The sequence below is a fragment of the Delphinus delphis genome, chromosome 15 (assembly GCF_949987515.2).
Source record: "Delphinus delphis chromosome 15, mDelDel1.2, whole genome shotgun sequence".
In the NCBI taxonomy this organism is placed as follows: domain Eukaryota; kingdom Metazoa; phylum Chordata; class Mammalia; order Artiodactyla; family Delphinidae; genus Delphinus; species Delphinus delphis.
In genome coordinates, this window is record NC_082697.1 from 73,117,501 (window position 1) to 73,141,626 (window position 24,126).

The window sequence follows — 24,126 nt, forward strand, 5'->3', positions numbered from 1 at the left end:
GGGGCACCACTGTCTCCTGGAGAAGGGGCCCACCTTACTGATTGTGTCCAGGAGCCGGACGTTTCTCTTAGAGGTCAAATACTGACCGTATGGGGGCCACATACTCAAAACATTTGGGGCGCAGTGCTCTGAAAGGCGGTTTGTGAAAATATTTTAAATCTGCTCCCTCCAACTTTCTCACTGTCTGACCCGGGGACCTGACATTGTTTGCTCAAGGCAGAATTTCCCCAGGTCTCCTTGTTTTCCCAGCAAGTTGCTGTAGAAGGAAAATGATTCCTTCATTTGCCTTATTTGTGGGGTTTCATGCACCTCCGAGGGAACCTAGTTTCCACCGTATGTGAAATGCAGTTCTGTGGGCTCTTTAAAGCACACTGTCAGTCTTAAAAGGGTCTAGGAGAACGACGGATTTACCAGGCGCAACTGTGTATCACGGGAGGCACAGAGTGAATAATACTCCACAAAGACAAACAGCAGAAGCTTTCCTTTCTATTATTAATTATGTAAGGGCTGCCCTGTGCCTCTAAAAACATGGCCCCAGAGAAGAACCTGCTCCCGTGCTGTCACTGGACTTTGTGAGGTCAGTAAAATCTCCTGTGATTGCGATTCTCAGACTGTTCTCTTTCATCCTCACCCTGGGACCCTAAAGGCGGTGCACCGAGTGTCAGTAACTGTGGGCCTCCCGTGAGGACAAGCGGACATGGTGGTATAGCTGGGCTGTGGAGAGGCAGGGTGCTTCTGGTTCTGGACCACAGTGGGTTCTGGACCACCCACTCCGTGGGCCTGGCTCCAACTGCACTGACCACCGCGTGACGCCTCCAAGAGGGGAGAGTGGCTGGGGCCAAGTGCCCCCTCTGGACAGAGGCCTGCACTCGCTCTCACTCCTGTGCCCTCCATATCGGTGGCTTCTCCTCCCGGCCTGACCCCCGTCCCACCTGGCCTGCCGGCCTGCCCGTCAGTAGACCTCCTCAGCCAGGGAGAGGAGCACAGCCTTGGGTGTGTTCTCGAAGAGCGCTGCCCGGTTCTGCTGCTGCCCCTTCTTTACCCAGTGGCCATAGAGCCGGAAAGCGTAGGCGTCGATGAGTCGCCGCAGGGGCCGGAGGGCATAGGGGTCTCGGATCACGATCTCCCGGGTCACGGGCTTCACCCGGCGGTACTGGTAGTAGATCCGCACGGAAGCCAGCACCGTCAGGGCGATCACCTGCGGAGGGCCTGGCCTGAGAGCTGGACCCGCCCCGCGGCCTGTTTCCTTGCCGGTCCGGTCCGTGACGGCAGGCCCTGAGCTTGTTTGCCACGAAGGCTTGTGTGGTTTCCGCTGGGCCTGTCCTAGCGTTCCCGCCTGCCCTCCCCCCGCCCCCGTTACCCCCATTCCCACCCGAACAGCAGGCGCAGGGCTTAAGGCTGTTGGAGCCAGAAGCCAGAAGTTGAGCTGCAACCATCACAGGGCTGGGCGGGAGGAGAAGGGCGGGTGCTCTGGAAACCCCGTGGGCGTAAGGAGTCCCCAAGAAGGGCACCTGGAGCTTCGACTTCAGGGGCCTGTGGCACCTACCCCGGGGCCCTGAGTGGCAGGCGAGCTTAAGTACCTTGAACTTCCCCCGGGGGCTGAAGTGACGCACTTCCTCCACCTTGTACTGCTGGAAGAAGGGATGCGCTAAGGCCTCTTCTGCCGAACAGCGGCCTTTGGGACTCACCACCAAGAAGCGGGAGACCTGAGAGAACGAGACAGAACGGAAGACGTCTATGGGGGGGGTCCCTCCTGGCAGGGCCTCCAACCCGTGGCATGCACGGTACACTCCCCTCTCCCCACTGTACGTGCCCCTCGCCTGAACCCCGAGCCAGGAGGCCTTTCCTCTCACCAAGTCCTTCACAGTGTCCGAGTAATCATCCCATTCTGGTGAGCCAAACTGGTAGTTGCCACTCATGATCATCCTCAACATCAGCATCTGCTTGCGGTGCCAGAAGGGTGGGGAGCCGGCCAGCAGCGTGTACATGATGACCCCCGTGCTCCACCTGGCAGCGGGCAGCGGGGAGGAAGGCAGGCGGGCCAGCTGTAGCTCCCACCGTGCCCTCCTCTCCAGCCAGGGGCTCCCAGCCATGGGGGCATCCCTGTCCCTACAGGTCACCTCCCTCCCCCCAACACACTCACATGTCCACCTCCTTCCCATAGCCAGGGTGGGCATCATCCATGGAGCACTCGATGATCTCAGGGGCCAGGTAACTGGGGGTCCCGCAGACCTCTGCAGGGACAGTTTCCATCGGAAGAGGTCAGCAGAGGCACTTGGAAGAGGAAAGCCCAAAGAGACAATGGAGAAGGAACTGAAGTGGTGGCTGGGCTGGGACTCTCTGAACACGGGCCTGGCCCAGGGCCAAGGGCAGGGCCAGGGTGCTGGGTCCTGTGGCCACCCGATGGGGCACCGTCAGTGGCCTGGTCACTTCTAGCTATCCTGGCCTGGAATGCAGGCAGTGGGAACCTGGCTCAGCCCAGTCCGGGGAAGAAACACCCAGCCCTGAAATGGTAGGATTTTTACTTTGTGGGGGAAACCCAGGCAACCTCTGTTCCTAGGAGAGCTGAGGAGAGCGCCTGAGCCCCTGACATGGGCCAAGGCCATGTTACCGGACCTCGCAGCTTCTCTCCTGGCTTCAGCTGGCAGGAAAAGCCAAAGTCTGTGAGCTTGATATTCATGTCATCATCCAGGAGGATGTTCTCAGGTTTCAGATCCCGATGCACGATGTTGAGTTTGTGCAAGGTGAAGATCACCTCCAGCAGGGTTCTCATGATCTTTCTGGGGTGGGACAGGAACAGGTTACTTTCATCTGCTACTCTGCAGGGTCAGGTAACAGGCAGGGACACCAAAGCCCGTAAGCCAGCTGGACTGCGAGTGAGGGAGGACTCAAGACAGGCCAGGCCTACCCTGGCTGAGTCAAGGAGGAAAGGAGGCCACCAAAGCCAGCGGAGCACACTGCCGACCCAGACGGGTGCATGCCACGCCTCCTCCAAGACCTCAGCGCCTAAGCCAGGGACTCAGGCCAGAAGTAGGGAGAGGGGCAAGTGGACCCTCACCTGGTTTCCTTCTCACTCAGGGTGACCTTCTCAGTGAGGTAATCGAAGAGCTCCCCTCTCTTCATCCTGTGGGGACAGAGGGTTTGTAGCTGGATGTGCCCCAAGGCTACCCCCTCCTTACCCTGCTCCCAGAAAACTGTTACCCACCCTAACACTTCCAGGGGCAAAGTGGGCTGCTCCCCACAAAGGACCAAGGTCTGTGGGGAGGAGCTAGGGAAGTGAGTGGAGAGGCTGTCTCGGAAGGTTGAAAGAAGAACAAGGGAGACGGGGGGGCTGGGGGATGGCACCCGTGCGAAGGTCCCCCCATGTGTGGGAGTGACAGCATGGACTGGGGTCCAACAGGGTCAAAATCAGGGTTGGGAGGGGGGAGGGAACTTGAGCCACTGGCACAAGGCCCCAGACCCAGATCAGAAGGACAGGAGTATCCTGATTTTTCCCAGGAACAAAGAGAAGCAACAGTAGTGATGGAAGAGCAGTTTTACCTATTTTAGGATTTCTCAGGATTAAGAATTGCGGTTCCATTTTCTCACTTGGGATGATCTAGAAAGAGGTTTCTGCTAGAATCATCTAGTTATACCCTGAAGGGCAATTTGGGGCAGCATTAAAAATAGCTTCCCCAAGCAACTTCTTCAAAGGTTAGAGACATTTGAGCTGCCCCCAAGGGCTCTACGGGACAGTGCCACCGAACCGAGTTGAGACAGCTAGAGCTGGGCGAGTCTGGAGGGCTCCTAGGAAAGTCTCCTTTGGTTAAATAGGAAAGGTGCATCCTGCCTGCCCCTCCAGGAAAAGCAGGGCCCAAGGGAAGAATTCTGGCCAGTATCGGAGGGAGGCAAGAAAATCCTTGAACTTAACTGGTGGGGCGGGGAGTTGAGTTCTGTTTGAGGAGCAACCCAGAAATTACAGAAGTGAGCCTTGTTTCATACACGATTGGTACTGTGTCCCCAAAAGGCAGTGTGTGCCTCCAGTTCTGATCACTTTAATTCCATTTTAAACACGCTAGGAGAACTCACTAATAGCAGCAGCAGCAAAAAGATTTACCAGTCAACACTGGGACCCCGGCAAGGTCCATCAGCAGGCTCCTGCCTTCCTGGAGCTGGTGGTTGAACTGTACACACAGGCCAAGTTAAATTGTGTCTCCAAGAAAAACTTAACACTGCACGTGTTCGGTATGGCTACAAAATGAAGTGTTCCAGCAACACAAAATCTCCTTGAATAATTTTCTCAAAGCTAGTCCCTAAATTAGCAGTTATGTATGGAGAAGTCAAGACAGCTCTCCAACAATGATTCGTGCAACAGAGGTGTGTGTTCTTTAGTGAGGACTCCAATGGAGCGGGGGCATGGGAGCTGGAGAGTTCCCTTCCTTGGGAACCTTTTCCAGTAACAATGGTAAGAAGTCTGAGTGCACGGTTCACAGAGCACTTTGTGTTGTTCGAATTTGATGCTTGGAGCCTGGTGAGATGGACAGTATCGTTTTTCCTTTCCTGGGAAAACAGAAGCTCTCCCAGCTAAAAGGCCCACTGGTCCCTGGGGGCAGAGGGCCCTGTGACAAGGAGCTCATCTCAATAGCCCTGTTGGTGCACAAGCAGGGGAATAGTGACACGTTGCCGCTGATGCTCCTGCTGATGACAACGACGATGATGTCAATCTTTGAACCACATCCCAAATACAATCTCTACCACCTGTCTCCCTGGTGGGCCTCTTGCCCCCATATCGCTGGCTTCCTCCTTTCCACCCTTGCCCCTTACAGTCAGTGGGATCCTTTATAAAAGTCAGTCAGATCACATCACCCTCCTGCTCTCAGCCCTCCAAAATTCTTACCTCCCAAATGCCTGCATAATCTGCTTTTTGGTACTGACCGACCTTGCATCCTGCCATCGCCACAGGCTTGCTCCCCCCCATCCTGACTTGCTTGCCAAGCCTCAAACATGCCAAGCCCACCCAGCAGGGCCCCTGCTCTGGCTGTTCCCTCTGCTAGAGGTCTCCTTCATCCAGGTCTCTGCTCAGGTCACCTCCTGGAGAGCATTCCCTGCCCACTCCCTCTGACCCCCGCTCAGCTTTACATATATGTGTATATGTATAACTCTTTGTGTGTTTTATGACTTGATTGCTTTCTGTTCACGCCCTGTGAAAATTAGTGCATGAAGTAGGATTGCGTATCCTCAAGGTCTAGAATAAGTATTGGATGACCACCATGGTCATCATCATGGTAGTTCATATTTATTAACATTTACATTGTGCCAGTCACTGTGCCATTATTACTCCTGCAATACCGATGGGAAAGCTGATACTGACAGAAATCATCCAGCCCATAAGTGACGGACCCAGGATTTAAAACCTGGCAGCCTGACTCCAGGGGCTGGTCTGCCTAAAGCGTCTATGACCTTATTTGGCATCCACAGTGTAAGGGGCTGGCTGCTCGTCTCCAGGAAGCCCTGGGTGGGGGACTACAATAGAAGCCTCTCCAATAGGCCCCAGGCCTGGGTACTTACAGATCAAACACCAAGAAGAAGAAAGTGTTGGTCTCATAAGTGTCCTTCAGCTGTACTGAAATGGAAATGGCTCGCTCGTCTCAGGCAACAGAGGAACCCAGGCGGGGGCAGTGGAGGGCGGGGGCAAGGGAACTAAGGCCGCTGTGGCCGGACTCAGAAGCTGGAAGGGGTATCGCGATGGTGTTCAAAGGAGGCGCACCAGGGGAGGGGGCACCCAGGGACTTCACACTCCCATTCCCGCACCTGCACCCGGCCCTGCCTGTCACCCCTTCTGTGGGGCTGGAAGAGGGGGCTTAGAGCTGACTCCCGAGAGCAGTGAGGGTGGAGCCGGGAGCCTCAAGCCTCTGGGCACTAGGCTTTCAGGGCCTCGGGGTGCAGGAGACACTCTGGTGCTTCTGGCTCCCTGCACTGGGGCCACACTCCCCGGCTTGGGTTATCAGAGCACACCCATGGCAGGGCACCGCGCCGCGGCTCGGGGCCATCACTCACTGATGTTGGGGTGTCCTGAGACCTTGCGCAGGATGTCCACCTCCTTCTGCGTGGCCTCTCGCAGCTCCTGCACCTCCTCGGGGCTAAAGCTACCCCCACCCGTGACGTCGATGATCTTCACAGCGTACTCCTGGGATGTGGGCTTGTGGATGCAGCGCCTGACAACGCTGCTCACTCCCCTGGGGGTGCAGAGGACAGATCATCCCCGGGGCCCCTCACCCCAGGGGGAGGCCCAGATCCAGGCTGCAGCAGATATGTCCTGCCTTGTCCCCCAACTCCCTGTGAGCTTTGGGGGATGGTAAGATGAAGAAGGCACAGAGAGGGCGATTTGCCTGGAGTCCAAGAGGAAGAAGCCTGCTCTGGGGCCTCCTAGCTCCTAGTTCAGTGCTCTTTCTCGGCACGGAGGAAGAAGCTGTACCCTCTCAGGGCCATACGCTTCTCTCTGACGCCTGATTGCTGACCCTGGCCCCAAGCTGGGGGAGCTCTTGGCTGGGAGAGGTCTCTAATCTGGGTGCTCTTATACCCGCTTCCTCCATCCTGCTGCAGGAGGGCAGGACCCCGAACTGAGAGTTTCTCCAAGTGGACAGTGCTTTCAGGATGGAAATGGGGTCAGTGCTCAGGGTCAAGCAGAGATTGATCCCGCCCGCAGTGCCGGCCGGAGCCCAGGACAGAACTTCATGGGGAAGGTCTGGGCTTTACCTGCCCAGGATCTCCTTGGTCTCGTAGTTCTCATAGAAGCTCTGTGCGGAACGGGAGTCTGGCAGTGTCTTGTACTGGGTCATGTTCAGCTCCTTAAAGAGGGGAACAGAAAGAAGCAGTCAGCCTTCCTGACCTGGGGGGTGTGCTCTTTGAAGGCTGAAACCATTTCTCCCTTTTTTTTTTTTTTGGCTGCACTGCACAGCATGTGGGATCTTAGTTCCTTCCTCTGGTAACCAGGCACCCAGCAGAACCAGGGATCGAACCCGTGCCCCCTGCACTGGAAGTGCTGAGTCTTAACCGCTGGACTGCCAGGGAAGTCCCTCTCCCTCGTCTGTGTATTTCCTGGCATCGGTCTGGCCTCTTGTGAATATTCAAAATAAATATTTATGAATTTTTAAAAAAGCTTTGCAAAGAGCCCAACTTGCTTCTCCCCACTGGCTGTAAGCTCCCGTGACCCCAGGTGACCATGTGGCTCCCCGCATGTTCTCGTTGTTAGTTGTTGCTCCCCGGTAGCAGCAACAGATGGGCAGCCAGGCCCAAGCCCAGGCTCGAGGCAGGAATCGGGCCACCAGGCTGCAAGGTTAGTTCTGACAGGGCCAGCACACGCTTGAGTTTAGAAAGCACCACCGAGAAACTCTGCAAAGGACAAATTAAAGTGCTCTTTCCTTTCCTCTTTGAGGCGACGTGGCTGGTCCTGCTTTTCCTCGGCCTGCTCTCTGCACTTCTGGAAAAGGTGAGAAGCTTCATGGTTTCATTTTCAAATATGCTGCTCCCATAACCTCTCCTTATCTCCCCCACTTGTAACTGTCCTACCCAGAAAACACCCCTCCTTCTGCGACAGCCTTGCTGTGCTTCCCATTGCTGCTTCTTCACCCATTCTGCCCTTAGTTTTTGTGATCACTGTCCCTCCTTCACCCTTCCTTCCTTCCGTCCTCCCTCCCTCCCTCCCTCCTTCCTTCCTCCTTCCTTTCTTCCTTTCATACTCTGAGAAGTACTGTGCCAGGTGCTCTGAGGGAAGCAGAGTTTGATGAGTGAGTCCTGGTCCCAGCCTCTGGTATCACGTGTTCTCTCATCTCTTTCCCACCGTGATCATCTCTAGATCATCCCAACCATCCCTCCCCACTGTGCCCAGTGCAGGTGTGTCACAGGTGCTGCTCCGTAGATATGTCAATGGCTGGAGGTGTCCCTTTGGTCCAGGTTCCTGCCAGCAGGATGGCCATGTCCTCAGAATGCCCTGTGTCCTACCTAACGATGGCCAATGAGCCCTGAGTGGTCCTGCTGCAGTGTGGGGCAGAACGGAGCCAGGACACTCAGGCCTAGACCTAGAGGAGCTGGCCGGCTTTACTTCAGGAACACAGAGGCCACTGGGTACGAACTCCTACCTCACACGGAGGATTTGAGGAATGGAGAAAATGCTGTACCAACAGGAAGAGGGACAGATAGAAAATGGGCACGAGCTGCCTCTCAGCAGGGCCAAAGATGCCTCTGGTCCCATTTCCACCACCCTTTCTGGGTCCAAGAAGGTCTGGCCTGTCAAAGAGGCCCATTTGCTGACCAGCCAAGCAGCAGCCCTGGCTGCCTCAGGACAGGCTGGCTGTTCCAGGAAGGCTGGTGTCCCCACTGCTGGGTGCCTGGTTACCAGAGGAAGGATTAGAATAACAAGTCTCCTCTGCCAGCAGCAGGCTCTGGAGCTGTCTCTGCTCCACCCCCATCAGCAACCCCAGCTGAGCACTGGAGTGTCTGTTCCCCATAAAAACGAGCCCAATTCCTGGTAAGCCGCTTAAAGTTCCCACGAGGGGCATCTGTTCTCCCTCCTCCCCCCACCTCCCAAAGCTGGGTAAGGAAAGGTCTCTCCCTTCCTGCAGCCCTCCCCGCGCAGATGGTGTATGTGGACCCAGCCCAGGATGCCGTCCCGTCGGGGCCCGTTCCCTGGCACAACCGGCCCCACTGAGCCCCAGCAACACTCCCTCTCCTGGGGTGGGTGGCGGAGGTCTATCTTGCCTCATCCCCTTACTCTAGGCCTAACCTGGGGCCAACTTCACGCCTCTGTCCACTGCCCCTGCCTGCATTCCCCATGCCTTACCAAGATGCCTTTGGAAAGGGTCCCCCAAACAGGAGTAGGTAGCCTGGTCCTTTTTGGAACATGACATCCCTCCCTGAAACTTAGAGAATCAGTGCTGCCAAGCCTCTGGGCCCACGTACCTTCAGAAGCAGGGAGAGGTGGGTCTAAGGGATGTGGGGGGTTCTGTCTTCCCTATGCCACAGCCTCTCCCGCTCCCCACACAGCTACTCACCTCTATGTCCTCGCAGGCCCTGGAATAAACGTGACAGGAATCCCAAAGGTCCAGGAGCCCCCTGGGGACAGGGGACAACAGAGGGCTGAAGCGTGTCCCGAGCCGACGCTTGTGGCCAGAACAGGATATCTTGCTGCTCTTCCTTCAGGCTTTGCTACTTGAGGACGGAAGGCTGATGTGCCAAAAATAAATCCCAGCTGCAAGGCCCAGCGTGACAGTGCACGAGTCGGGGCCGAGGCTCCGCAGGGGTGACCTCTGGTGGAGGGTGAGGGAAGCTCCGGTGGCCTGGGAGCAGGCAGGACAGCACAAGGTGACCCATCTTCCCTGTGGCGCTCACTCAACCTCCAGGCTTAGAGGAGATAAAGCCAGCTTGCTGGGAACACGCTGGCTTCTCTGGGAGCCATTCCTGTGTGTGCTGAGAGCAGAGCCCTGGAGACACCCCAGCACACTGGTGTGCCCACCCTGCAGCCCTGGCTGCTACAGGGACCCGCTCAGCTAGTTTGCGTGGCTGCCTGACCCAATGCAGACCTCAAAGGCTAGGGAGACTCCATCTCTGATCTGCCTCCATTGCATCCTTAACTTCAGCCTGCAGTTTCTAATGAATGAGAGGAGTTCCATGTGCCAGGAAAAGCACATGGGCTCTAACCGTGTGTGGCTTTAGGCTGTTTGGGTGAGGGTCCTCATCGGTGTGAGTCTAGCTTAAGAGGCTGACAGAGCTGGAAATAATGTATGCAACATGCTGGCACACAAGCAGACACTTTTTAAATGCTCACCCTCATTCTAAAGCTACCTGTTCTTCAAACCCCTGGTTCTTCTAATATACCAAACGAAGAAAGGGGTAATACACTGCTTCATACAGGTGCTGAGCCCACAAAAACCCATTTAACGAGCATTTTACAATGCACTTCATATGCACTTTCATTGGGCCCCCAAAACTCTGGTATTAAGCCAACTTTAGAGAGAATGTGACTTGCTCGATGAGGTGAGTAGGAGGGCCTAGGTGAACCTCAGATGTAGGCTCACGTGCTCTTTCCATTGTATCACACTCGCCATCTCTTCCGCTCTGGGGAAATACTTTGCTGAACAGTTATATAGGAGTTGGTAAATGACTTTGTCCCTATCCTTACAGGCCTCCAGCTTATCGAGATGCAACATCTGGTTCCAAAGATGAAAACACTGAATTCTCCTTTTACTTACTGTCAATAAGCCCTTTTCCCCGATTCTAAGCTGCAGACGCCTGCTGGCTTACACTTTCAATACATGACAAAAATCCCTTCTGACTTTAGGGCAAAAGGCCACTACACCTGGTGGATTATTCCCTGTGACCTTCTCTGTGTAGCCACGGCTCCCACCAGAGGCAGGCCAGGTCAGCCAGACTCTTGCATTTTATTGTCAGTGGTTCATTTTCCTTTGATTCAGTGATTCAACCATATTTCGGTACCCACCATAGAGCATCATGCCTTGGACATAAGGGGCGTTAACACTATGAACTCAGCCTTTAGGAAAATGGGCAAGAGCCCAATGATGAACCCAGGAGGGAATATGCTGGGGGACTGGCCAGTAGTGAATTGTCTGTGGTCATTTAGGTCCTTGAGCAAGGTAGTCTTGGCCTCTTTCAGGAAGTGAATGATTAGGTACAGAATGGAGCACTCTAAGAACACCGCTGAGAACGAGGTAACAACTGAATAATTCACTTACTCAACAGCACTTCACTTACCTTGCAGTAACAGAGAGGAAAAAAAAAATCAGATAATGGAAACTCTGAAAGGTATATTTGAAAGTAGGAAAACTGCAGAGCATAATGGAGACTGGAGGTCAACTCCCAGAAGTAAATGAAATTTTGAGCTCTTTGTGAGGGATGGAGCTGGGTTCATTTAAAAAAAAAAAATGATGCCCCCCAAATTGAGTCCAACATGGACTTAAGACAGCTTGGAGAGGGCAACTTGAGTCTTTCAGGAAGAGAAAGCTACAATGCCTTAAGTAGAATAAAAACATCTGCAGGGAAACTGCCTATATTAAGAGAATGAATTTTCATCTCCAACCAATAAATTGGATAATCTAGGTTAACAATGACGTGTAGTGCTGACCTGGCCACAGGGAGCCCACACATGTAATGGGTCTGCTCCCACATTTCCTGTATCATTCACCTGATTACAACAGTTAGTATTTTAGTTTCATTACTGCTCAGTTTACTGCACATTGGCTCCAAAGGCCTGTAGCACCTGGAATCTTTTTAATGAGCAGCACGCTTGCTAGGGAGCTACTCCTTACATAACTATTTCTCTACCAAAGCTCCTCAGGAAGCTCTGCCAGATCCTCCAGGCGGCCACTACTTTAATATCCAGAGACTACAGACTAGATACACATAAAGACATGTAGAGACAACTGTGTTCTTCTGCAAAATGCATTCTGTTCACCATGTGTATACCATGTGTGATTTATAACCTTATACTTAAGAGACACATTTGGAAATAAAATCACTTTATTCTAATTAATTCACAAACAAAAGCATGTTTAAGAGGCCACACAAACATTCGCCTAGCCCCAAACTCAATATCATCTCAAGGAGCTTCTATATGGTGAGAATACCCTCTTCCACTGCAATCCTGAAGCACAAAAGCTACTAATGATTGAGGAGCGGTTAACTGGTGGCTTCACACTTTATATCTTCACTATCAATTATATTTTTAATGCTAAATCAACCTGGTCATGAGAGATGATTTTTCATGCCTTCAACTGGAACTTCTTGATTAAGCTAACCCTGCAAACAGAAAAGGTTTGTTAGAAGAGCACTAGCTACATATTCTCAACAAAACCAAAGTCCTCCAAATTATGAAAGCAGGGGTGAAGCCCAAGGTTATTAGTTTCTTTCATAAGCTGTTTAAGGCTGCAACCAATAAAACTTCAACTCTACACTTTGAAGCAGAAATATAGTTACTTTGGTATTAGACATAGTTTCATCAAAGACTTCTGATAAACTTGGCCATGCAATGTCTTAATTCCACAGTTCGACCACCTATAAGGATTAACTTCTCCCCATCCCTATTTCCTACATAAATGAAGGTGGGGAATTTTGAGAACCACTAGCCCAGACCAGGGTTTTAAAACGTTTTTCTGTAATCAATCAGGTAAATACTTTTCGCTTTGTGGGCCATATAGTCTCTGTCACAACTGCTCAACTCTTCCTTTGCCATGGAAAGCAGCCATACACAACACCTAAATGAATAGGAGACGGCTGTGTTTCAATAAAATTACTTACAGAAACAGGTGTCAGGATGGCTTTGGTAAAGGGACCATAGGTGGTCAACCTCTGGCCTAGACCAATTCAGTATAAGAAGCCTGAAAAATGACTCTGTATATATTAAATATACTCTGTGACTCCATGAGAATCAACTATAGATTTATCCACAAAAACCCTTTCTAAGTTTCTAAATAAAATCTGCAGAACTATAAATAAATAAATAAATAAATAAAAATGCAGGCGGGAAAATGAAAATAATCATTTTTAATAGGTGGTGAACTCTTAGACTGATAGGAGGAAATCACACAAAAACAAGTTGACTGCCAACATTCCAGAGAACCTATATCTCTAAGTCCCACCGAGGGATTTAATAAACTTGTCTCTCTCAAACGAGGTGTGCAGAATGACAATGCTCTATCAGATCTTGTGCTCAGTCCTGGCCTTTGGTGAAATCAGCACTAAGGCTATGCAATAACTACAATAAGATCTTGGCACACTAATCTATACCCGCCTAAGAAAGAATCAGATTCAGAACGTAACTGAATCTGATTCTTCCTTAAGCAGGTAAAAGCCTAAGATAATGACTAGAAAACTTTGGACCAGCTCCTTGTTAGATTATTTTTAGAGTAATTTAAACAAAATCTCCTCTAATTTGTCAGTTTAATTTATTAAACACAGTTTTATAAGGTCCAGGGGTACCATTCAGTGAATTAAGCAGATGCAAGTTCAACCATGGATTGATGTATCTATCACCTACCGTTCGCCAGTCTGCACTGTTTCAGCACCTCACTGAAACCTTCACAAAGCTTAAGGTCACCCTGGTTCTGGGCACACTCCAAAAACTGTTTCACCTCAAAAAGGCATGGGCCATTCTGCTGCTGCTGTGCCAGCTGGGTTCCCTGAGGCTCCTGCAAAGGCATAACATTCAGGACTGTTAAGAAAGGAAATCAGGGACTTCCCTGGTGGCGCAGCGGTTAAGAATCTGCCTGCCAATGCAGGGTACATGGGTTTGAGCCCTGGTCTGGGAAGATCCCACATGCCGCGGAGCAACTAAGCCTGTGAGCCACAACTACTGAGCCTGCACTCTAGGGCCCGTGAGCCACAACTACTGAGCCCGCGTGCCTAGAGCCCGTGCTCTGCAACAAGAAGCCACTGTAATGAGCAGCAGAGCAGCCCCCTCCCAAAGCCTGCACACAATGAAGAGGAGCCCCCACTCGCCGCAACTAGAGAAAGCCCACGCGCAGCAACGAAGACCCAACGCAGCCAAAAATAAATGAATGAATGAATGAATGGAAATCAGACTTATACCCGAACAAAGAGCAATAACCACTCTTTGAGGTTAATTGGGGGAACAGAACTAGAACCAGATGCAAATTAAAGTTTCTATCTAATAACGTGGACAGTGAAAAAAATTAAAGGCAGAAAGAAATGAGCTTTAACAAAAATCCCAGTTGTCATCATAAAGATTCATGAACAAAGATGCAAATTAAGTGGTTATCTAGGCATCTAAACACCAGTGGTTCAATGATGTTTCATGGAGGAAAAAATGGGCCTACTACAGAAAAATAGATGGATGAGAGTTTTAAGTACATTAGAAATACAGTAGAGTATACACCCATGCTCCTTAGAGGAGAAAATTCACATATCTCAGAAAGAAGGGCAGTGGCAAATATCAGGTAAGAGATGAGAGAGCACAGAGTCATCAAAAATATTTCTGAACACTTAACAAAGATTGAGGCTGAATTAGTTAAGTGTGACCATGACAAACACAACATATATATGTGTATATATATATGTATATATTTATATTCATTCATTCATTCACTCATTCATTTATTTATGCCAGGCCACACGGCTTCTGGGGTCTTAGTTCCCCAACCAGCGATTGAATCCCGGGCCCACGACAGTGAAAGCGGCAAGTCTTAACCACTGGACCACCCGGGAATCCCCCAAAATATTTAAAATGAGGGGTAGGTGGCTGTTTGACAGTCCATCAGGTTGAACTGCCACAATTCTACTCCTTGAGAAGAAATACCATTTGTCCAGGACTCTCTGACGCTGGCCTAAGTAAGGTACTAACTCAACTGCTGCGAAATATGGATAAACCATTCTCCACAGGTGCAGACAGTCCCAATACATAAGGCACTTACAACTAACTAGGTTTTCTCATAAATACACCACCGAAGAGAATGCTGCCCCAAATCTTACCTGGTAAGTGATGTCAGGCCTTGAGGGCTCAGCATTACTTCCTCCACTGAAGCCACCAGTGATGGCATGACCCAGAGTGTGGCCGACGGCAGAACCCACAGCCACGCCGGCTGCAGTGGTTGCCATCTGGGCCATCAGACCTGGTTGCCGAGGAGCAGCAGCAGGTGAGCCAACAGCAGCTGGTGGAGCCACTGCTGGTGGCTGAGCTGCGGGCGCTGGCCTGGGTGCAGTTCTCATCTGAGGCGCCCGGCTGTGAAAGAAAGGAACAGAAAGTATAAAGTTCCCACTCCCAACCAAGTTTGGAAATTGTCAACTTTTTTTTTTTTTTAATAAATCCAACAGGATATTAAGCCGATGCTATATTCTTTTTTTTAAAATAATATTTATTTATTTGGCTGTACGGGTCTTAGTCGCTGCACGCGGGATCTTCGTTGCAGCATGTGGAATCTTCAGTTATGGCATGAGGGATCTAGTTCCCTGACCAGGGACTGAACCCAGGCCCCCTGCATTGGGAGCGAGGAATCTTAACCACTGGACCATCAGGGAAGTCCCAGGAAATTGTCAACTTAAATAAACAAACAAACAAACAAACGAAAACCCCTTGTATATTAAAATAACCTCAGGATTTCATTTTAAATTATTAAGTGCAAATACTACATACATACAAGAAAACCTTACAGAACACAATTCCCTGAACTATTTACATCATTTTCTCTTTAACCTTTTACGGTTGTAATCACCAAGTATAAATGTTTTTTTCCCTGCTTTTTTTCAACCATTTCCATGTATTCACAAAGTCTATAGTATCTTTAGAGAACAGTTATTCCAACATCATAAAAATCAATATAACTGTTAATGAGACAAAAGCCTCTACCTTCTTGGAGCTGACATCCTATTGAGGGATCAAATAAATGTTAAGAAAAAAATATTGAGAGCGAGGGCAGCATGTTGTGGCATACTGCAATTTTAAGACAGTCAAGGGAGGTCTCGCTAAGCTGGTAACAATTGAATGAACACGGAAAGATAGCTATCTGGGGAAATAAACTAATCCAATTCCTTCATTTTACAGATTAGAAAACTGAAGCCCAGTAAGTGGAAGTGACTTGCCTGAACTGTTATACCTAAACTGATTTCAACTATTTCCCATCTGTAGAACATTTGGATGCCTTCAAAATTTCACTAATATGTCCAATGTTGTTCCAAAAATCTTTCACACAGAAGATTTCTGCATTTTTAGATTGTGGTTTCCCTTCCTTTGGATAGCAGCGTCTTTCCATTACGTGAACTCCTTCCCTACGCTCCTAGCACGCAGTTTGAACACAATTCACCTTAGTCTAGAGAAGCAACGTGGTCCTCTGCTAAATGTCCTGAATTTGTCACCGGATAACTCAGGTCTAAGACCTGGCTTCTCTACTTATTGGTGGCATGACCTTGGACAAGTCACTTATTCTGAGTCTCCAGTTTCCTTATTCCTGTAAAACATGAAAATATCTACCTCTGAGGCTATCAGGAGGTGCAACTGGCAGTACATTTTACAAGTATTTTATCAACTAGAAAACGTCATGTACATGTGAGGCCTTAGTGACTGTGTCCCCTACTGGGCCGAGCCCTTAGAATGCTCACTGCTCCTGGAAGATGCTCAAAGATTATTTACTTAATTGAAATACTATCGTTTCTCCTGATTATACTACCTTGCACTTTTTTTCTTGCTATTTTTAAAAAAATTTATTTATTTAATTTACTTATTTTTGGCTGCATTGGGTCTCCGTTGCTGCGCGTGGGCTTTCTCTAGTTGCCGCGAGGGGGGGCTACTCTGCATTGTGGTGCGCGGGCTTCTCATTGCGATGGCTTCTCTTGTTGTTGAGCATGGGCTCTAGGCACAAGGGCTTCAGTGGTTGTGGTGTGCGGGCTTCAGAAGTTGTGGCGCACAGGCCCAGCACCTCCGCGGCACATGGGATCCTCCCGGACCAGGGCTCGAACCCACGTCCCCAGCACTGGCAAGCGGATTCTTAACCACTGCGCCACCAGGGAAGCTCTTCTTGCTATTTTAGACGTTTCAGCCAGATTACACTTACGAATGTCCATTTCCTTCTAGAAGTGGCCTGTTTTAACTTAAAATGGACTCTAAGTATTTTAAGTTATAATTCATGGACATTCCAAATTAACAAGTTTGCCACTAACGGGAAAACTAGCCAAACCAGCTTACGGCGACCGGATGCGGGCCCACGCCGCCCCAACCTTCGGACGCCCCAGTCCCCCGCCGCCCAGCCGCCCCGAGGCCCAGCGCAACCTCCCTCTGCGTCACGGCGCCGGCAGGGCCCCAAACCTCGCGGTAGCCTCACCTGGCCGGAGGGGCGACGCGGGAAGTGCGGCTTCGGCTTCCACGAGGCATCGTAAACGCGGGACGAAGCAGGGTCTACAAACGCAACACTCGCAGGAAACCCTGGCTGCTTCTGCGACGCGCGAGAGCGGAAGTTGGAAGGCGGGGCTGGACTCAGCGCGCGGCCAATCAGAGCACAGGCAGAGGCCTTCCTTTCGCCGACGTCTCCGCGGGTCTGAAGGTCACAGGAAGAGCAGGACGTCATGGCGGCGCCTTGTCGTGCACGGTTTACGTCAGGAGCTCGGCGCCAGGACTGTTTAGAAAACTGGAAGTGGCCGTGGTTGTCGTGCAGACCTTGTCCTCCGAGCCTAGCGCGAGTCACAACCGCTATCTGTTTGCTTCCTAGGGCACAAGGACCGTCGCTACTACCTTCAAACGTTTGCCTTATTAACATGGTAGGTCAGCTCCAATCTTGAGTGAGTGAGTCAGAGCTCTGGCGTGATTGTCGCTGGACCTTGGGCCAGTTACTTAACCGTTCTCACCATTAAGTTACTCATTTGGGTAAATATTTTTTGAGGCACAATGTGGGCACATAATAAGACGGAAAACTTTAGGGATCGACAGAGCTGAGTTGGTTCTACTTGTATTTTGTCCGTGGATCCAGTCAACAAAAGTTAAATTCAGACAGTAATAATGCCTTACATTTATGTATTTCATACATTTTCAAACCCCTTTCATATATTATAGAATTTGTGCCCGTAATTGATATGGTATTCGTTCACTGATAATTAAGTGAGATGTTCTGAATGATCTCCAAGTGCTAGCTAGGTTCTGGAAATAGAGCAGGAAATAAGACTACCTCCAAGGGGTTTAAATTCGGGGAGGCAAGAGACAAACACCTACATAAATTAGATGGTGGTGATATGAAGCGAAAGCAGGGTAAGGGTGGTAGGGAGTTAGGGGTTGGAGAGGGCATGAGTGTTTGAAGAGGAAGTATTTGAATGGAGTCCTTGAGGAAGTGCGGAAGCAAGCCTCGTGTTTATCAAGGGTACGAGCATTCCTGGCAAAGGGAATGGCAACTGCAAAGGCCCCAAGGATCTGTGCTTCAGTGATACTTGGTGTGAAATGCTTTTAACAGTACATTTTAGCGCCTCTGCAGTAGGGGACAAGTTAACTAGTGGCATTTCATGGGGGGCTTCATGGGACCGTCCTTGGGGGTGGGGTGGGATTTATGGAGGAGAGAAAGCAGAGGTAGAACCTCCATTTATGCTTGGATGCCAATCAGAAATTTCCCCCTTCCACCAGAGGTAGCAGAGTTTAACACAGCCTTTCCAGCAACAGCAGAATGTTTGTGGAACTGAGGGGTAAATAATGCAAAAAACTTTTGTGAAAAACAAAGTTTTATTTTCACAGAACTTTTTAAAGAAATGAAAGGTTTACAAATGATAAGCCTTTGTATTCGCCTTTGGATAATTCATAAAAAGAGATGGGAGAAAGGAACTTTATTTATAAAGAACATTCTGGCACCAGAAGAGCTTAGAGTGAGCAGAGCTTTGGACAGACAGGCATGCAGACCAGAACAGAGACAATTTTAATCATACTTAGTTAAGTCACTAATTCCTAAATTGAAGAGAGAAAATTAGATGTTTGTACAAGGTTATTTTGTGATAGTAAAAGATTAAACAATCTAAATTCCTGTCAGCAGAATACAGGTAAAAAAAAATTATGGCACATTCACACAATATGCAGCTATAAAAAAGAAAGAAGTTTTTCTGTGTATTGATATGAAATGATTTCCAAGGTAAATTGTCAAGAGAAAAAAGCAAGGGGCAGAATTGAGTATAGGGTGCTGTTTGTGAAATGGAGAGAAAAGCCCATAGTGTCCATGCATAAAATATCTTTAGCTGATAACACTGGTTGCCTTCAGGCAGTGGCACAGGGGTGAGACTTTTACTGATAACATTTTCTATCTCTTGGATTTTGAAACAGTTAATGTATTACCTCTATTCAAAAAAAAAGAACATGTAAAAAGTTAAAATGAATAGCAAAAAAGTGGGAATTGAAAATAAATAGAATTCTGCTACCTATCATTTGCAGTTTGGTGGGTTAGGTGTGCCGAAGTTCACACTTTAGTAAAATTTATATACCAACTTATTCTGTAGTGATCACAGTCATCCTCAACAAATGCAATTACAGTGATGAAAATTTGAACAACGAACTCTTGCAGGCATTGTTACAGATATTTGATACAGATATTTGGCTGAGTGGACTTTTGATGATTGCAATAAAAATTCTACTGAAATTAGGTGGTAAATATCAGAAGTTTTAAAACTGTGCAAACTCTGTTCCAGAAATTCCATGTCTAAGAATTTGAGAAAGTCATGAATGTGAAAGAAATTAGCCATAAGGATGTTGATTTAACAAAATGTATAAAATAGGGAAAACGTGAAATAACCTAAGTGTCCTGCAATATACAATTAGTTAAATAAGTTGTAATACATACATACAATGAAATGCTATGCAGCCATTTAAAATGTGAAAGAATATGTGAAGTGAGAATTATCTTCACAAAACACCAAGTGAAAGAGCAGGTTACAAAGTAGTACACATAGTATGTTTGTATTTTGAGAAAGTTCTATTATATTTTAAAGGCTGTAATTATATACATCCCAGTAGTGATGTTATTCATTGGATAGTGATTTCTTTCTTCCTTCCTTTTTTTTTTTTTTTTTTTGGCTTGTCTGTATTTTCCAATTTGTCTACAGTGAACACAGAATAATTAAACCTACATTGGTGGTTTAAAATATGTCCTCAAATTCCTTGACACTCCCTTCAAAAGGTGGAGCCTAATTCCTCTCCAGCCTCCTGAAAGACCCTGAGTTAGAATCATCCAGCTAAGCCACTCCCAAATTGTTGACCCACAGAAACTGAGATAGTAATTTGTTACACAGCAATAAGTAACTAATACACATAACTTCTACAGTGAGCATATTTAAATTTTAAAAGCTCTAGTATCTAAAATGAGCAAAATCTAGTTAGAACATCTTACAGTGTTGCTTTAACATAGCTCATGTCTGGGTATGCTGTACTTCACAGCAGGAATTGTGTAGGAACTGAGATGTTTAAGACATTAAGGTCCATACACTGTAAATGCAGTTTTTTCTTTGGATAACTAAGACATCGTTATATGAATATAGTGCCTTGCACATATCAGACAAAAAAGAATGAATGAATGAATTAAACTGTTGATCTGAAAGTACAGAATACTATAAAACAAATGGTTAAGTGGTGTTTATATGAAGTTCTAAAGGATTTTAAAGGAATGGACATTCAGTGTGGATGAATGCTTCTGGGAGAAAGTGGCACTTGGTGCCACTTTCAGTTAGGTGAAATTAGTTTTAGAAAAATTAAAATTGTAAAGGGCACACTGAGTAGCACAGCACAGATTCAAAGGAAGAAGCAGAATTGAATATGGTGAAGTTAGAGGACAGAAGACATGTGTCACGAACCAGTGTGTTTTTGGAAGTTATGAGAAACAAACCTAAGAAAATCCAATAGATGGGGACTTGCCTGGTGGTCCAGTGCCTTTCAGTGCAGGGGACGCGAGTTCCATCCCTGTTCGGGGAACTAAGATCCCACATGCTGCGAGGCAACTAAGCCTGCGTGGCACAACTAGAGAGAGAAAACCCACATGCCACAACTAGAGAGAAGCCTACGCGCTGCAAGGAAAGATCCCATGTGCCGCAATGAAGATCCCATGTACCACAGCTAAGACGCGATGCAGCCAAAAAAAAAAACAGAAATGCAATAGATGATTTGCAGCACAATATAAGGCATCTAAGCTTTTTGGCCTGCAAGGTTAGAGCAGCACTGAGGATCTTTATATTATTAAAATGGTCTTCTGAAGATTAATCTGGACATGTCTGAGATATAGCAGAGGGAGACTAGGGGTAAGGAAAAAAATCCTGAAGGCTAAGACAGTGGTGATGTGGACATTATTACTAATTATTTGAGTGCCTATTGTATACCAGGCACTGAGAGCTTTACGTGCGTTATTTCATTTATGCCTCACAAGAACTCTTGAAATAGGTACTGTATCATCCCTATTTTATAGGTAAGGAAACAGATGCTTAGAGTTTAAGCAACTTTCCCAAGTCCATACAGGTGTTTGACTCCAAAGTGAAGACTCCTACCATACCACACTGCCTGAATGTTGGAGACATTTTAAAATAATGAAGTGAGTGAAAGAATTTAAGACTTCCTTGGCAGTCCAGTGGTTAAGACTCCGCACTCCCAATGCAGGGGGCAAGGGTTCCATCCCTGGTTGGGATACTAAGATCTTGCATGCCGCATGGTGCGGCCCAAAAAAAAAAAAAAGGACTTCGTGACTAGAGAGGAAGGAGAAGAGGGATCACGTTCTGTAAACTTAAAAATAATTACCATTGGGGCTTCCCTGGTGGCGCAGTGGTTGAGAGTCCGCCTGCCAATGCAGGGGACGCGGGTTCGTGCCCCGGTCCGGGAAGATCCCACATGCCACGGAGCGGCTGGGCCCGTGAGCCATGGCCGCTGAGCCTGCGTGTCCGGAGCCTGTGCTCCGCAACGGGAGAGGCCACAACAGTGAGAGGCCCGCGTACCGCAAAAAAAAAAATAATAATAATTACTATTTATTGAGCACCGGTTATGTGCCAAGCCCTTAAGGGTGTCACATTTTATTTATTTTATCTATAATCCTGTTTGGCGAGGTAACCCAATATTATTCCCATTTTACAAATGCAAAACCTGAAGCATGGTGGAACTTGAAAGTAGCTACCACTCAGAAGTTTGCTGAATGCCAGATTGATGAACACCCATAGCTAGGATTAAAATTCAAGTTGCTCCTTCCAGAACACCACCCTTCTCCCCCAACAAAGGACTCACCGCTGGGCGCAGAGACCTGACTGAATGCAGAGTGAAGAGAAAGAAGAGGGACCCTGCCATACTCTGCATAATTTTTAAACTATAACCCTAGTTCTTGGACATGGAGTTTGTGGGTGGTTCTGAACCACAGAAGGATGTCTACAGTTGAGGAAAACTGTGATGCTGGGAAGAGTGAATGTTTTTGAGTATCTGTTATGCCAGGTTTTCTAATTAGCTGTATGACCTCTGGAAAGTTACTTGAGTTCTGTGCCTCAGAATCCCGTCCGTAAAATGGAGCTAGCATTCGCTTCAAAGGATTGCTGTGGGGTCAAAGCGCAGAGAATTCCTATCTTTGTTCTGCCCACATTCGTCTTTGTGACGTCTTCTTTGCAGATAAGAACTCAAATATTCGTGTACTTGAAACAAGTTACCACAGCAACTTAAAAAAAACACCAGCAGAGTTAAAATGCCATTCTTGCTGCTCTTTTAATTAAAAACCCTAAACAGGCATACCCACTTGGATGTTACTTAACAATTAGTGAGGAAAAGATACTGAACTTAAGCGATGTCGAAAAGAAGTTCTGTTGACCAACATGGACTGTTCCCCTTAGGACCGGAGTTATAGCTGGAGTCAGAGAAAATACTTTTATCAGGTCCTTTGGGTATGGGTATCCTGTTGAAAACCAGACAAAAACAAAAATCAATTCTCTTTAGTCCGTGCATAAACACTGGAAGTAAATCCCTTACTTGTATTTTTAGAAAGATGTTTTCTGCGTTTCCTAGCCCCTTCTACCCAACTAAAAAATTCCAAAAGGTAGAATTTTAACTGCCGCCGGGAGACAGGCTGGGAGTTTAGGGAGCCCAGCTAATGACTCGCTACGCGGGGCAGCCTCAGGAGGGGGCGACTGTGCCCCGTTCGAGTCGCAGGGGGCGGACCGGAGCGTTACCAGGGCGCTCGCGCGGGCCCGCACGCACCAGCACTCAGGCGAGACGGGTGCGCGGCCGGGGCTGCAGCTGGCGCTGGCGACGCTTGCGCTGGCCGTTGAGGAGCTTCTGCGCGATCTTGCGCTCGTGGCCGCCGGGCACCCGCCAGTTGGTGCGCAGTTCCCGCTCGCGCCGCGTCCGGCCCTTGCTGCGCCCGGCCCCGCAGGCCGGGAAGTCGCGCAGGTAGTAGTAATCCAGACAGTCATAGAGCTCCTCCTTGGAGCCAACCAGCGGCCACGCTTCGGGTGGCGGCAGCTGGGCCTGACCCTGGACACCAGGAAACGCCAAGTCCATCGCGCCTAGCCTCAGGGTCTGCCGCTAGCGCGCCCGTGCGCGCAAGTTTGTGGAGGCCCCCCCCCAGCGCTTCGATTGGCTCCGCCGAAGGGGGCGGGGCCTAGGGCTGACGTCACAGGACCGGGAAGGTACTCAGCGCTAGGCCTCTGCGATCTGGCACCTGGAACCATGATCCTTTCCTCCATCCCGGCCTGTGCGCCGCCTGAGCGAGAAGGGTATTTGGCAAAATTAGACCAAACACTTGTTTATGTCGGTCAAAAATGGGAAATTATCCAAGTATCAAGTGTCAGGGAGCTGTGCATTACTCCGGCGGACTTTTATCAGCATTGAACATTTTGTTAGGCTATTTGATGACAGGAGTAAGTGCTCAATAAATGATGCAAAGTGAAAAATGAGCTTCTGAAGTAATATCTCTGGTATCCCAGTAATATATATTTAAAACATGTCTGGAGTGAAAGGAAATGCGGTGGAATGCTAAAAGTATTTCTGGCTGGTAGGGACATACACACATTAGTTCTTTTTTCCTTTCCACAGTCCACGTGTTTGATAAGGGGTACGAATTAACTGTATTAAGCGAGCGAGCGATTAAGAAGGGAAAGTCACCCTGCCTGGTGCAAGGCCGGGAACCGCGTGCAATTTCGGATTATCAGCAGGTGCCCAAGCCCTGCGGCCAGGGGACGCTAAAATTGTGGTAGCTTGATGCGCCGGCAGTTTTGGGGTGAGGGCCGAGAGTTGGGAGCGGCCGCGCGGGGGAACCAGCGCGAGCCCAGCGTCCCACCCGCCAGCCCCGGGTGCGCCCAGCCCCGCGGGCGTTGGGGGAAGGATGCTCCCCGAGAGCTGCAAAGGCGAGAGGAATCAGGCCGAGTGGCCTACGCTCAGAAAAGTCCAGACCTACCTCCTCGCCGAGGGCAGCTGCACAGCTGAGCAGGAGTCATTAACACCCTGCGGCACCCGAGGCTCTGCGGTGACTACCCGGTCTAATTACCTAATTACTGTCTCCGTAAACGCTGCTCTCAGGGAGTTATTGCGAAGAATGCCTTTGTTTTGGTTTGGTTTAACTAGCGCAGATAATTCTCTTCCCAGGAAAATTGCATCTATCCCCTCGGGGATTTTCTTTTTAATAGATCGAAAATAATTCAATACTTTAAAAAAAA

General features: G+C 48.9%; 3 protein-coding genes across 4 annotated transcripts; all 3 read right to left on the reverse strand.

Annotated features, from left to right (window-relative positions):
• Positions 1 to 458: 458 nt before the first annotated feature.
• PHKG1 (phosphorylase kinase catalytic subunit gamma 1) lies at positions 459 to 6,841 on the reverse strand. Its single transcript, XM_060032161.2, has 9 exons — positions 6,736 to 6,841; positions 6,037 to 6,215; positions 5,548 to 5,602; positions 3,059 to 3,124; positions 2,617 to 2,780; positions 2,144 to 2,234; positions 1,854 to 2,007; positions 1,581 to 1,706; positions 459 to 1,198 (listed from the first exon to the last, which is right to left on the reverse strand). The coding sequence occupies exons 1-9, from the start codon at positions 6,816 to 6,818 to the stop codon at positions 953 to 955; spliced, it is 1,164 nt and encodes a 387-aa protein (XP_059888144.1). The 5' UTR covers positions 6,819 to 6,841; the 3' UTR covers positions 459 to 952.
• Positions 6,842 to 11,493: 4,652 nt separating this feature from the next.
• Positions 11,494 to 16,978, reverse strand: CHCHD2 (coiled-coil-helix-coiled-coil-helix domain containing 2). The gene is made up of 4 exons (XM_060032186.1): positions 16,821 to 16,978; positions 14,479 to 14,728; positions 13,028 to 13,178; positions 11,494 to 11,790 (listed from the first exon to the last, which is right to left on the reverse strand). Exons 1-4 carry the CDS (start codon positions 16,868 to 16,870, stop codon positions 11,780 to 11,782), a joined length of 462 nt encoding a protein of 153 aa, XP_059888169.1. The 5' UTR covers positions 16,871 to 16,978; the 3' UTR covers positions 11,494 to 11,779.
• Positions 16,979 to 19,694: 2,716 nt separating this feature from the next.
• NUPR2 (nuclear protein 2, transcriptional regulator) lies at positions 19,695 to 23,461 on the reverse strand. Of its 2 annotated transcripts, none has more exons than XM_060032188.1 (2): positions 22,670 to 23,461; positions 19,695 to 22,367 (listed from the first exon to the last, which is right to left on the reverse strand). In XM_060032188.1, the coding sequence occupies exon 1, from the start codon at positions 22,970 to 22,972 to the stop codon at positions 22,676 to 22,678; it is 297 nt and encodes a 98-aa protein (XP_059888171.1). In that variant the 5' UTR covers positions 22,973 to 23,461; the 3' UTR covers positions 19,695 to 22,367; positions 22,670 to 22,675. The 2 variants fall into 2 exon arrangements, with proteins under 2 accessions (XP_059888171.1, XP_059888170.1); XM_060032187.1 differs by having other exon boundaries at positions 22,642 to 23,460.
• Between the last annotated feature and the right edge of the window lie 665 nt (positions 23,462 to 24,126).

Coding starts and splice junctions, on each gene's coding strand:
- CHCHD2 (XM_060032186.1), bottom strand. CDS start 16,870: ATGCCTCGTGGAAGCCGAAGCCGCACTTCCCGCGTCGCCCCTCCGGCC. Junction 14,729..16,820: donor CGCGTCGCCCCTCCGGCCAG/GTGAGGCTACCG, acceptor TTTCTTTCACAG/CCGGGCGCCTCAGATGAGAA. Junction 13,179..14,478: donor GGCCTGACATCACTTACCAG/GTAAGATTTGGG, acceptor ATGCCTTTGCAG/GAGCCTCAGGGAACCCAGCT.
- PHKG1 (XM_060032161.2), bottom strand. CDS start 6,818: ATGACCCAGTACAAGACACTGCCAGACTCCCGTTCCGCACAGAGCTTC. Junction 3,125..5,547: donor TTCTTCTTGGTGTTTGATCT/GTAAGTACCCAG, acceptor CTGTCCCCACAG/GATGAAGAGAGGGGAGCTCT. Junction 2,008..2,143: donor TATGGGAAGGAGGTGGACAT/GTGAGTGTGTTG, acceptor GCCCGCTGCCAG/GTGGAGCACGGGGGTCATCA.
- NUPR2 (XM_060032188.1), bottom strand. CDS start 22,972: ATGGACTTGGCGTTTCCTGGTGTCCAGGGTCAGGCCCAGCTGCCGCCA.